This window comes from Gymnoscopelus microlampas, assembly GCF_963454915.1.
Source record: "Gymnoscopelus microlampas genome assembly, chromosome: 12".
NCBI classification, from domain to species: domain Eukaryota; kingdom Metazoa; phylum Chordata; class Actinopteri; order Myctophiformes; family Myctophidae; genus Gymnoscopelus; species Gymnoscopelus microlampas.
The window spans coordinates 35,983,101-35,996,964 of record NC_139949.1 but is presented as its reverse complement, the minus strand read 5'-3'; the positions used below and the strand labels follow the sequence as shown (position 1 = coordinate 35,996,964).

The 13,864-nt window shown below is 40.7% G+C and overlaps 1 protein-coding gene across 1 annotated transcript in view; it reads right to left on the bottom strand.

The window, feature by feature from the left end:
- Positions 1-166: 166 nt before the first annotated feature.
- Positions 167-13,864, bottom strand: part of sec24a (SEC24 homolog A, COPII coat complex component) — a 30,331-nt gene continuing 16,633 nt past the window's right edge. The window contains exons 12-23 of the mRNA XM_084074876.1: positions 12,493-12,548; positions 11,346-11,552; positions 9,786-9,909; positions 8,747-8,905; positions 8,488-8,661; positions 7,897-8,007; positions 6,041-6,216; positions 3,948-4,085; positions 3,083-3,187; positions 2,557-2,649; positions 2,274-2,377; positions 167-1,705 (exon numbers count right to left, since the gene is read on the bottom strand). Of these exons, the coding sequence (XP_083931002.1) occupies positions 1,591-1,705; positions 2,274-2,377; positions 2,557-2,649; positions 3,083-3,187; positions 3,948-4,085; positions 6,041-6,216; positions 7,897-8,007; positions 8,488-8,661; positions 8,747-8,905; positions 9,786-9,909; positions 11,346-11,552; positions 12,493-12,548 (1,562 nt within the window). The 3' untranslated portion in view covers positions 167-1,590. The remainder of the gene's footprint in view (positions 1,706-2,273; positions 2,378-2,556; positions 2,650-3,082; positions 3,188-3,947; positions 4,086-6,040; positions 6,217-7,896; positions 8,008-8,487; positions 8,662-8,746; positions 8,906-9,785; positions 9,910-11,345; positions 11,553-12,492; positions 12,549-13,864) is intronic.

The following is a 13,864-nucleotide window of genomic DNA, read 5'->3' as shown; positions in this document are numbered from 1 at the left end:
TCTAATTAGTAATTCTGTGAGCTTGGACGAAGCTCTGGTCCGCTGGTAATGGTGACGTGCATCAGGAACATGGCAGGTCCAGACTCCAGTCTTCATTTTGTTGCCAGGTATTCATTCAAACCCAAATCTCACCATGAATCTCGTTCCATCACAAAAACAAAGCGTGTTTAAAAAGTCCCAAACATTTTATTTCATTAGCATCATTTCACCTTAATATGTTCATACTAAAATCATCAGCATTTCTTTACTTTTATATAATGTAGTCTTTTCAATATACAAGTATCAATAAGTATGATTAAAAGATCACAATGGCTTTGTTATGTCTGTGTTAAAGAATTTCCCATATCCTATTATATTAAAATATCTCATATAGTCTGTATTTAAACAGAGGCTTAATAATAATAAAAAGTGAGTTCCCATACAAGGCAATTACAGAATTTAATCAGATTGGGAGTCTCATAAATTAAACAAACAAACGGAGAAAGAAAGAAAAGAAAGAAAGAAAAAAAATAAGACGCAACATCATCCAATGTGTTTTGAATGTCCAGAGATACGGAGCGACAGCGGATGAGAGGACACAGTTTTCAGAGAGACAGGATGAAAGGACAGATGAGTTCAGACTGGGTTAAGCGACTTTCCATTCAACACACATCCACTCAACACATTCAAGGCAGTGGATAATAGCAAGATCAATGGGCCTTAAAAACTTCCTAAGATTTTTGCCTTTTACAACAAAGTCAACACATTGTTCAACTCACAATTATAATGCGGAAAAAGTAAAAAGCACAAGTTCCGTCCTTCACCACTAGAGTATTTGTTATAGCTCAGGTATGCCATGTATAAATGCTTGAGGTGACACCAAATAACAGTCTGAGCATGGGCAAAAAAAACAAAACACACTTCTCTCATCCACCAAGCCTTAACCACTTAAGCCCCATTTCAAAAATACTGAAAATAACCAACTACAAGCTGCCATTTTCGCTATTTTTGAACATTGTTAAGACATGCCCAAAATAGGGACGCCAGGGTGAAAGTGGTTAAGCATACATACATTATTACTGTTCTTTTTATTAGTAAAGACAACTGTGCTTTTTGGAACAAAAAGACTTCACACACCCATTGCCTGTCCCGTATCTGATCGATACTTCGGTTAGACAGCATTGTTCTATGAGAATAAACACTGATTTCATTCAATCAATCACTGTCACCCCCCCTTCCTCCCCCCAAATACCCTCAACAAGTTGCTCCAGCTGGGGAGGAAAAGTACCAACTCGGCATCGGAATGGAGATTTCCTCATGTCACTGTCCTCACAACGTCCACTGTTGTAGCTTCATTAGTTTGAATGGCAGTTCAGTTTGCATCGACTCAGCTCTGTTCAGCAGAGGGTTCTTTTTCAGGGGGAATTGTCAGGGATGGCTTGAGAGAGAGACAGCGGGAAATGGTGTGTCGACAACTGGAGATGATGCAAGACGATGATGCAAATGCGCGCAAACACATGAGCGCAGGTGTTGACACACGTGCAAACACAAACACACTTGGGGGGTGCGGGATCAGTGTTGTCTCGACTCCATAGTCACACTGAATGGGGGTTACTTTGTAACTTGCGCCTGGAGGTGAAGGAGAAATTCGTAGTAGGACAGGGCCGACTCAGTCCGGTCCTCGATCATGTTCTGCATAAAGCTGGCCTTAACCTGGCTGTCATCTCTGGAGATTAAACAAAAGGAGAAACATGTATCAGTACATGGTACACAAGCTGTCTGATCCAACTGATGGTGAAACATAGCCATGCATTTGCCATCAGTATGAAAATAAATATGAAGGGAGCAATAATAATAATTCTCCTCACGGAAGTGAAGTTCAAAATGACGTCATTGCAGACAAAACAAAAAAAGCATTGCTATGCCAAAGTTTGTTTCGGTACTTCTTATGCCTCCAAGATATTCTACCTAGCCAAACATCTCCACAGAGACATCAATACGGACATCTTATGTGATCGGTCAGAAACTCAAGGTGCGATTGTGATTCTTATTGTTTTATTTATGCAAGGTGCCGGCGGCAAACCATGGTCAGTTATGAAGAAAGGTTGTCTGTGGAGGTTAGCAGGTACAAACCTCTATAATCCCTCTCTGGGGGACTACAAACACAACCTGACGGCAATTAATGGAGGGAGACAGCACACAATTGTTCACTGGGTTCTGTGCTGTATTTCACTGCGCAGTTTTAATCAACAAAAACAACACACATGATCCCATTCTTCCTCTATGATGCTTACTTGATGATGTGTAGGGTGGGGTAGAAAGGCCTCTGCTCTCTCAGCCAGCCAATAAAAGCCCTTGTTCTCTGGGACTCTGCAGTGTCCAGCTCTGGGAGAAGGTACTATTGATTGGAGAATAAAGTCAAATGGACAATTAGGTGTTTAGCAAATTTCAAAATTAGTAAAATAGCCCATCTACAAGCTCAACGTGATCGGCTATTATGGCTGTGCGACACATTTGTATGAAAAAAAATACAGCTTAAGTGATTAAGAGCAAGACAGGTGTGTTCAAGTCCCCTACCAGGTTCTGAGGCACATCAGCGTAGTTTGAAACCCCCAGGACTTGCGTCAGGAAGTTGGCGTTGCAGTTCCTTCCAAGCCACAGATACAACACCTGATGGGAGAACAGAAGAGGCCAAGTTCTAGTCAGGATGATCCAATTAGACCTACCCACATCAACCCTAGCGTCCCTATTCTGGGCAAATATAGGCACACATTCTGCTAAAATAGCCAATCTATAAGCTCACAACGCATCGTGTCATGTTGTGATTTTGTAGATAGGCTATTTTCTGCAAAGAGATTTGGTGTAGAGGGGGAAAAGGAGGGGACCAGGTATAAACCCCTGGGGGACCACGGTTAATGAAGTATACACAGTGGTTAAGCAAGGCCTCTTTCCATTTCCCTGCATGTAACCACATCTGTAGCTTTACTTCCATATGGTTACAGTGTTTCTGGCACATTTGGTCTTGATGTTCAATTATGAGCCTCTTTTAGATATCAACGAATAATAATTCAAGTTTCAGTTTGATGACTGATGTCCTTCTCACCGATCCACAGTCCATAACAAATGCCCCCTCCCTATTGAGCTTCTCCACAGACAGCTGCTGCACTCTGGGCTGAGGAATGGTCTTCTCATTGATGTTCAGGGCCCCCTGTGGAGAGGAGAGAGCATTCATTAAAGTCCCTGTACACATGTTCCTTTAAAATCCTCAGATTAATAATCTCCATTCAATAAATGTACATCCAAATCATTTTTCTCCCCCAAAAACATCCATAAAAAGAAACTTTGCAGTACCCTTTTCTTTGCCCTCATTTAGTATTCCATATCCTATGAATTATGCATACAATTGATCCTCCAGAACTTGGGTAATCCACAGAGAACGCACATCAAATGCATCGTGACGAAAACAACAAGCCAGCTAAATTCACACTTGCCACGGGGAGTTGAGAGCAAACAGTGAAGTTGCAAACTAAATCAATTAAAATGAACAGTTTCGTGTTTAATGTCATGATAGTTCTGTCACCACACACTATTTACTAGGTAGTTATGGAGAAGTCTATCTTTGGAGTGAAAATAGCACACAGGGCTGCAATTTTTTGAGAGAAGGTGGCGGATGGTCACCACAGCGATTTCACAGCATTTATTTATTTATTTTGGAGCATTCTGAGATACCCCGTTTGAATTGAACGTAAGCAGCTGGAGTCTGGCAATGAGAGCTCACCCTTTTTGTCGACAGCTGACAATAGGTACAGTATATAAGAGGCAAATTAAACATGGGTAAAAAAAAATCATAAAACTTATCCTTTAAGTATACTATTCACAACAAAAACAGGAGCCTTGATTTAGAAATAAATTTAAAAACAGAAGAACCCTTCCCACACACACACACTGGGTAAACCATGTTCTCTCACCTCATCAGTCAGGTCATCGACGCGGTACAGGTTGGGGTGGATCATGGACATGACGTAGACCAGCGGCTGGTACTTGAGCTGGCACATGGCAAACACTCTGTCATCCAGTCTGGTGCTGGTGCCTGTCCTGAACGCTACCTACAGGTTACACACACACACACACACACACACACAGTGTCAGGACTGCAGAATCACTCCCCATTTTCTGCCGCAGTCTGAAAACTCACCTGACCCCTTGAACACCTCTTTCCTTGTATCATCTTTTGCAAGAGATGCAAGTTGAACTATGCAAGTTGTACTAGTATGCACTATGCAGATCTACTGGTTATTACTTGATCACATACTGTATGTTGTTTAGTTTGATTTTAACTTGTTTTTTTAGCTTGACCACAAAAGCTAAGAATGTTATTTGGGTATAGATGTTGTTTAGACCAATGCTAGGTTTGATATCCTAGTTTCTTGTAAGCACAACATTATTTTCTTTGCACTCATGTGACATTAACCCCATCCTTTCTTGACTAGGGTTCATGCCATTTAGTCTGATCTCACACTTGTACGTCATTCTGGATAAGTGCATCTGCTAAATGCTTAAATTGTAATTGTAAAATGAAACTGTGCGTTGCGCCTCGCATTCAAAAGAGAACAGTTTCCCATCTTTGCGTGGGAAGGTACATGTTTATTGTCAACATAATTTATTTTGTAATGTCTGTTTTACTGTGACAGCACAGTGAGGAGAAACAGCAAATTGAGGGTATCCAGGAGGGAGCCATGACAAACAACACAGATTCTTGAGCTGGAACTGAAATCTGTGACATTGTGGCCATGCAGATGATGCATTAACTGAATGATCGGGGCATGTTGCACTGGGAAGCTACAGTACGTGTTTTAAACCAACAGAGACTATGGAACATGCACATCTGACAATTGACCGTCAATTGCGGCTCCAGTATTTCCGTCCGTTCAGTCGACATTCACCGTCAGCCCGACGGACGTTTACTACGTTTTGCCCGTAGTACCACTGGGCTACAATGCTAGTTTCATAGCATTGTAACCTGTAGCCAGATTTTGTGAGAGAAATAAGTAACCAGGTCTATGAAAACAAGCCCAAAAGAATCGACTAGGCCACACATGAACAGTGGTGGAAAAAGTACTCAAATGTTTTACTTAAGTAAAAGTATCACTACTTAAAGTACCAAAAGTAAAAGTACAAAAATGTTTGAAAATAGCCGATCTACAAGCTCACAATGCGACGCGTTGTGTGAGCTTGTAGATCGGCCTATGTATAAAATAGGGCTAAAGTGGTTAATGTATGTTTCATAATATCATCATTTATATCTGAAAAGTAACTAGTAACTAAAGTTTTCAAATAATTGTAGTGGAGTAAAAGTACAATATTTGCCTCTGAGATGTAGAGTAAAAGTAAAAGTATTGGAAATTGGAAATACTCAAGTAAAGTACAATTACCTCTTTACACCACTGCATATGAAAATAGCAGATCTACAATATATATTTGAGAATCACTGGTTTAAATAATAATTGGCCCAAATAAGCAACTACACTTTAGAAACAAGCCCAAATAAAACCACAACCACCAATAAAAAATTGCTTGTTTGTTTACAAGCAACTATACAGAAGAATAAGCCCAAAGTCGCTTATAATAAGCAGACATGGCAACGTTGGGTACGTGCAATCTCTCTCTCCTAAATAACTATGCATGGTCCGTAAAGAACGGACGGAATCCCTCACCCCGTGACGGACGTTTCAGACCCATCTAGGGACTATGAACGGGCCTTTAAAGGAGTATTTCACCCCAAAGATGTTTTTTTTTGTTTTTGTCACATTCCTAAGCCAATAATTTGATGACCGGGTAATCGGTCAGTAGGAGACTCTTTGAGTCCCTTTGAGTAGACTCCAATTTTGAGTCGACTTCCTTTAAGCCCTATGTACTTAATTGCATGACAAATAGCAAAAATACCCAATCTACAAGCTCGCAACGCACGTTGAGGGCTTGTAGATCGTCTATTTTTGCAATTTATATGCCCAAAACAGAGACACAAGTGTTAATGTGGCTAATGTCCATGCCGTGTGCCTACCTGTTTGAGCATAGCCAGAAGGTAGAGCGGGAAGAGCCTGAGGCAGGCTGGGGCGAGGAGGCCTGGCTGCTGGATGGTCAGCACAGACGTGCGGTAGGAAGTCAGCGAGTCGATGGCCGCATTGGTCATCGCATCCCTGGCGTCGCTGAGGCTGGCCGACACAGAGCGGTCCACGGCTGAGAGAAGGAAGAGAATAAATACACCCTTGGGATGCCACAGTATATCGATCTAATCAATCGATAAATGCTAATTTAAAAAAAAAATATATATATATAATGATTTTTTTCTAAGAAGTTCAAAAATGTTGACAAATAATACATTGTGAGCTTGTAGATTGGCTATTTAAAGTATAAAATAATGCCTAAGTAGTTAATCGATTCGTCAATTTTTAATTCAAAGATAATTTGATCAATTTGAAAAAGTAATAATAGTTAATAATCGATAGTTACAGCCCTAATACACACGTGCACAGGAACATGTCAGAAACATGTTTCAGTGATGACAAAGAGCTTGTTATGGAAAGCGTAATACAGAGCTTATCTAATGGAAGTTAGTGTTGGTTCCACTTGTGTCCTGAACTAAAGTTATAACATTCTTCCACATTACAAGCAGTCACCTGACCCGGAACAGTATTTTCCTGCAGTTGCCTGAAAGTACTCTGCCAGCAAGCAGCACATGGGATAGATGTGCCATCATAAACAAATGCAGTTGCAAAGCAAAACAGAAAGCATTGCAAGTGAAATTTGGAGAATTCAATTCATCAGTTAAAGTGGTCTCTTGAGTAAAGATTAATTTTCTAAATCATACATGTGTGAACGGTGGTGGACAGCATTCACACCGAGTGATTTAGATAAGCTATACATTTATTTTCAAATGTTTTTTATTGAATTTGCACAGCTTATATTTCAAATAAAGACAAACAACCCTCTCACCCAACACCTCCCATCAAGCATACATTAAAAGGTAGGGAATAAAAAAAGGACAATGGAGGGGGTAAACAAAGTAATGGAAATGAAAATAAAATAAATAAATGACATAAAATAAAAAAATTAATCGCTACTCTTGAATATGGTTCTGTCTGTCAACATTCTTTTCATTTTGTCTGTTGAGGTTTAAAACGGAAATCCCACACTGCAGGGACTAATCTCCCATTCCAAGCAGGCTTCCCCTATCACTGCCACCTGTCAGTGCTCATAAAGAGAGGATGAGAAGTCTGTCATGATAATACCATCCTGACAGTCAAAAGACCTTACAATAAATGTTGTACTTTAAGGGGGAAGAAGTAAGACCTGAGGGCTTTGTGTCAGTGGCCCCCATTTGATTGGTCAGGTTCCCAAACATTCAAAAGGCTTCGTTTTTAAACGTGCACACTTTGATTGTTTGTGGTTGTCCGCATATAATCGTAGCCTAACTTCATATTTATAGCACTTAACATTGGCATGCACATCACAAGCCTTTAAGACAGTACAGCACTGTGACTGTATACGAATGACGCCACCTGCAAACTTACCTGGGGTTTATTTGTAGACTACAAAGCCACCTTTGAAGTTAATATAATAGATTTTGTGACCACCAGTAAGGCAGATATTTGATACAAAGATAATCTAACAGAATTAAGTTAACGTTAAGACACTATTCCTATTAGTTATGCATGGTTTTGGTGGGGTTAATGTTATCAAGACAAGACAGAAGAGGCCTGATAGAAAGTTGCTATCGGGGGCCAATTTGTCCATTTGGTTGGTCTGGACTCGACCATCCAAGGCCGCTGACATTATCAGAGTTATTATATCGATATACTATCAGGCACTGTCTCTTGGAAGAAACTCTATTTGCAGTGCATAAAGTGTGGTACATACCCATGCTCGAAAGCAGTCCAGTGATGGCTTGCACATCAGCTCCAGCGAAGATGTCCGACAGGGAGTTGACCACAGGCAGACACATGGTGTGAACGCGGATCCTTCTCTCTCCTTGGGGATGTGGAAACAGCCAAGTTAGGATGCATTAATTGATGAAGAGAATGTACTCAGGCTTTTCACACCTGGCTTGAAAAAAAGATCTCTATGCAGAATAGAACAGAATCAATAGACAAAGGCTAACTTTGAATCTAGCTTCATCACAATTATTCTGATTTCCTTACATTTCTATGATCCCAATGTATAAGACAATACACAAGTTCTCGTGTAGCTAGTCCTTGTGCTGGTAGTACATGTCTAAAGCATTGAATGGACACGACAAGCTGACCAAGTTCAAATAAGAGAAAGGTATGCAAAAAATTGAACATGTAATTTATTCCATTGTTACACAGAAAAGGCACAGCTACAACTTCCAGATAAACAATCATTCTAAATTCAAATTGGTGTTGATAGGTTAGCTATATCTATGTATGTGTACACAAATAATAATGTATATTTGTGTGCATGTACACGAGTGAGTGTGTGTGCGTGTACCTTTGCTGGAGGTGTAGAGCAGCGCTGCTTGGAAGGAGACCACCTGCATGTCTATCAGGTTCTCCTCGATGGACATCTGAACGGCGAAGCCTGCGTCTGGATTCACGTTGGGCAGAGACAGCAGGTCCGTGGAGCGCACAAAGAAGTTCCCGTGGAACGTGTGGATGGACAGGCCTGCACAGAGAAAGAGGATGTCAGAGATTTCCCGTTTGGTCTACACAAAAGGACAGACTCAGTTAACCTTTGGCACACGGCTGACCTTTGGTGCATCGTATCCTCATGACGGCCTCGAAGCCGATCTTCCTGGTCAGGTATCTCTTCAGATCCTTCTGGAAGCGCTCCACCTGGGCGGGGGTGTGCTGGTGGTGGTAGGAGGGGTAGTAATACACGCTTCCTGCAGAGTATCTGGATATACAACCTGACGGATGAGAGGGAGAACAGACGACACAGGAGTTAAGACACCTTCTTATGTTTCTCTCCAAATGATAAAAATAGATGTACACCGTACACCCTATAACCCCCCCCATTCACACTTCTCCCATAACCCCCCTCTCCTTCAACTCAACTTTAAGTTTATTGTCACACAAGGTGTAATCATTTTTTGCACAATATTATCAAAGTTGTATCAAAGTGTATTCATATGTACATAAAGTGACAACGCCCATGTAATGGTTTGTCATAAGACTGACATGGTGGCAGGGCTTGCTCAGGGCCTGTTCAATGGAATATGCTATATGCTATATAAAGACTGAGAACGATTTTCTTTCCTCGTTTTTGTTGACTGAATGCCATCTTAAAATAGAAATCAGATTTTTTTTTAAAGCTAATCCACACACCTGCTCATATCTTATCTATAAATATCAGAATGAAAGTATTCATCAGCCTCAAGAGCAGATATAGAGCACCGAAGTCGGACATCACTGCCGCTAGAGGGCGCTATCCGCCTGGGTCACAGCGTTATTTTTTGTATTGGAAATCCCATTGGTAAATCTTAGATTGCGTCATTTAAGAACTGTGTTCCAGAAATAAACAAAACAACCCAGCGATTTTCCTCATATGGATATTAAGCATCAACTGACAGTGAATACAAACACAGTTATCAAATGTAATACCTGAGAAAATTGCCAGCGTGGTTTGTTTATTTTTGGAACACAGTTCTTATATGACGCGATCTAAGATTTGCCTATGGGAAGTCCAATACAAAAAATTACGCCGTGACCCAAGGGTAGTGGGAGTGACGGCAAGACTTTGGTACTCAATTTGGGAAGTTCTGCATCCCCATCCATGTGAGGACTCACCTAGTGATGCCAGATCACAGTACTGCGCGCTGAGCAGGAATAGGTCCACAGCCACCTGCTGGCCAGAGCAGTCCAGGGCCAGTTTCTTATAGAAGTCTGTGGCCGGGGACAAGTGTTGGATGTCCTTTGAAAAAACAAAACACAACAGACAGGGAAACGAGGTCAACACTACTACAATAGACAGGGAAAGGAGGTCAAGTCACAGAGGCCCATTACAAGTAGCCGTGAGCACTCACAATGCACTTTAATGACCGATGCCACACACAGATAAAGCAGAATTTAAAAGTACACCCCACAGAGCCTTCTTTCATTTACACAATTTATAGTCTGACTAAATAATACACAGCCTCTAACACATTCATTCTTTTTTTCATAACTTTCCAAATGAAGTCAAAGCCAGGATACAGAATCATTCAAGACTTCTGATAAATGTTACAACATTTGGGATTTCGGAGTATCAGGCCTTGTATATGTTGTCAAACTGTTTAAACTTAAGCCAGTAATGTACCACGACCTCAAAGAGTTATCTGAGGCTTCTAATGAACAATTAATTAAGTAGCCTGCCTACTAGCTAGTGCTCCAGAGTGGAGCATCTAACATTTAGAAAGCCACCACCTTAATTAAATATGACTAAAACTCACACTCTCTCTCTCACACACACACACACACACACACACACACACACACACACACACACACACACACACACACACACACACACACACACACACACACACACACACACACACACACACACACACACACACACACACACACACACACACACACACACACACACACACACACACACACACACACACACACGCACTCAAGAAATGAATCGGAACAAGCCAAATGAGGCATAATGAAGATGGATCGCTAATAAGCTAAGAGGAAGTGGATAACAATGAACTTAATGAGAGCGTAATGAGAATACAAGAGGAAATGAGCAACTAGCTGCAGTTATTGTCTACAACAAGAGAGCAACATGTATTACCAAGTATAACACACTGACAAGCAATCTCTCTTGTGGAGACAGGAATATTTATCTAATCACTGACTGAATTCCAAGTCCTGTCCCTGTCACTTACCAAAGTGTGCATGTGGCAATCATGAGGATTAACGGCCATTATGAGTCATGGCATATTTTTTGCTGTTCCAACTTCCACTTTATTATTTTTCAAAATCAACAGTCAAGCAAAAGAAAACCTGCTGAAAAACCTCAGCCTTGTTGTTCATTTTCTTTAACCCTTTAAGACCTGAAGCCGATTCTACAAAAACGTAAGTTTCTATATCAGTGGTGCTCAATCTTTTTCATGTCAAGGACCCCCAAAATGATATGTATTTGGCCGCGGACCCCATCAAAATATTTTGTTCCAGGGATTTGCACACATTTTCACGATTTTTCAAAAATAGCCAAAGTGTAAAATAATGCTTTTTAGCTCAAATCTAAAAATGACACAGTTCCAGGTCTAAATGGGTTATACTTGAAATTGAGATTAATCTATGGCAGCCATCAATGAGAAAAGTAACTATCCTATCCTACCCAGGGCCCCTTACCTTGGCAGATGCCCGCAGGTTAGGATCTTCCCTGGACTTGAGGGCCCCCACCCCGAGGTTGGGCAGCTGCGTCTGAAAGATGGACATGCGACCTCCTGTGGGCGACACCAACTTGAAGGCTGCCTGCAGGGCCGGACCCAGTGCCGACTGGGTCTCCATGGTTTTCTCAAATATTTGGGGCAGGCTCTTCAGTAGGTCCTGCACGAGCTGGAGAAACACAAAGTGGGAACGTCCATCAATGATCCTCCTGTCAGCTCCTCTCACTCTCTCTGGTCCATTTGGTTTAATTTCTCTCGGAGATAAATGAACACTGAGGACATTACTGTGCAGTGTATCTTAGAAATGTACAGGGGGACATGATTAACAATGGCCCCCAACATCTTAAAGTGCTCCTGAAATCAAAGGCAGTGGAGTAAAACAATTGTACATGTACTAGTTTATGTTGCATCGCTGGACTCATTTATATTTGCAGCTGCACTCCCCCACCCCCCCACAAAAGTGCCCCTACATTTTAGCCCGAGTATGACCAAACCACACACCCTACAATCAACATTTTCTATGAACAACAACATAAACCTTATTATATTATATTATATGGTCCATCTATAAGGCTTGGGCTGGACATATAACATATGTGTAATACTAAATTCAATTTGTAAAGACCACCAGAAGGCCATTGTCCAGCATTCACTGGAAAATGGCAACTCATGTTACCATGGTTCAATAATCAAATCAGTCTCAAATATACTGTACACAGAGCCATGCACCACATCCCAGATTCATCTATTTTAACCACTTTGAACCTGGAATCCTTGTTTTGGGCATGTCATTATAGGCTAGAATAAATAAATAAAAGAAATCTAAAATGTACAAAACATAAAAAAGGCATTGCGTCACGTTGTGAGCTTGTAGATCGGCTATAACAAAGTCATAAGTAATAAGGTGGCTGATGATCACCCTCATGCACAGGATAATTACAGTATAGCTTAATTTAAGGGACATCCACACCAAGCACTATAACTATATTGTTTTAAAAGAAAATCATTCTAACTCAAGAGGATGGCACAACACTACACTACACCAACTACAATGCAGACAGTGGTAAACAATATAGTCATACTTAGTCCTTTAAGGACGGGTTCCTCACCTCTTTGCATTCATTGAGGTTGACTAGAAGGCTGTCTGGTGTAGGTAAAAATATTTCTGTGGAGGAAGAAGAAAAGACCAGTCAGGCTATATCTGTTCACACTACAGCATATAGAACCTCTTGAATACATCCATATTTATTGGAGATTAATCAAAACAAATGGAGCATTTATTATGGGAGATTAAGCAAAACAAATAGATCCATATTTATGGGAGATTAAGCAAAACAAATACATCCACTTTTAATTTAAACAATGAAGCTGACATGAAGTCACATGTGCCAGAGCACTGGCTCTCAAAGTGGGGTCTCGGGACCCCCCAGGTGTCATTGTGGCTGTTTCAGGGGGTCCCCAGCTCAATTATTGACAGTTTGGAACTGAATGAACCCTTACAGATCTTTAACTCAGAGAATATACAAATAGAACCAAATGGATCCTCACAGGTCCTCTTGGTTCCATTTGTACACACTCAGGGTTATGGGGGGTCCATGGAATTAAAAAGTTTGACAACCACTATGCTACAGACAGAAAGATAGTAGTTGTGGAAGCTGGCACTACTAGTACTCAATATCAATTAATTCAGTTTGACCACAGTGTTTGAGATATTTCACATTTGTGAAACTTTTAATTGAAAGCCTGAAAGTAGGCCACTTTCTGAATGTCTGATGTATCCAGATGTTTGAAGTGCACATCAGCATGCGGCTCGAGTGGAACAGCTTTGATGTCGGGTAACGTTCACTTTCCCACATTGTTATTTATTTATTTAGAACATTTTTGTTGAAAATTATTATTGTCGCTCGGGAATCCTACTATAAATTCACAAAATGTGTGTGTGTGTGTGTGTGTGTGTGTGTGAGTGTGTGTGTGTTTGTTTATGTACTCTATATGACCGTCCCAGGCATAACTTGTACGACCGATTTACCTCAAACTTGGTCAATCGATCGTACACCCGGGGGTGTACAGTGCCGAGTAGTCTGTCTGTCTGTTCTTTTCGGGGCACACTTTTGATTTTGGTGTAAGTTGAGTGATGAACATCACTGCAAGCCATTCAGTTGTTGTTTTTACCTGCTCTTAAGGTACCAAAATGGATCTAACGTGAATAGGTACTGTAGGTACTAGGCATGTCACAATTATTACATAATTGTCTAATCGCAATTATTTTCTGCTATTTTCACATGTATAAAATTATTAAATATGTCAATAATTTCTTGTAAATTTAAGTTATTTGTCATATCTGCCATGTGCAATTTTTTATTACGAAGCCTAAAAGGCAAACAGAAGTTAAAAAGTATTCATAATGTTCCAATGTTCAATGCCAAACACACAATTAAATCGTTAATCGCAATTATTTGAGTGACAATTAATCATCAACTT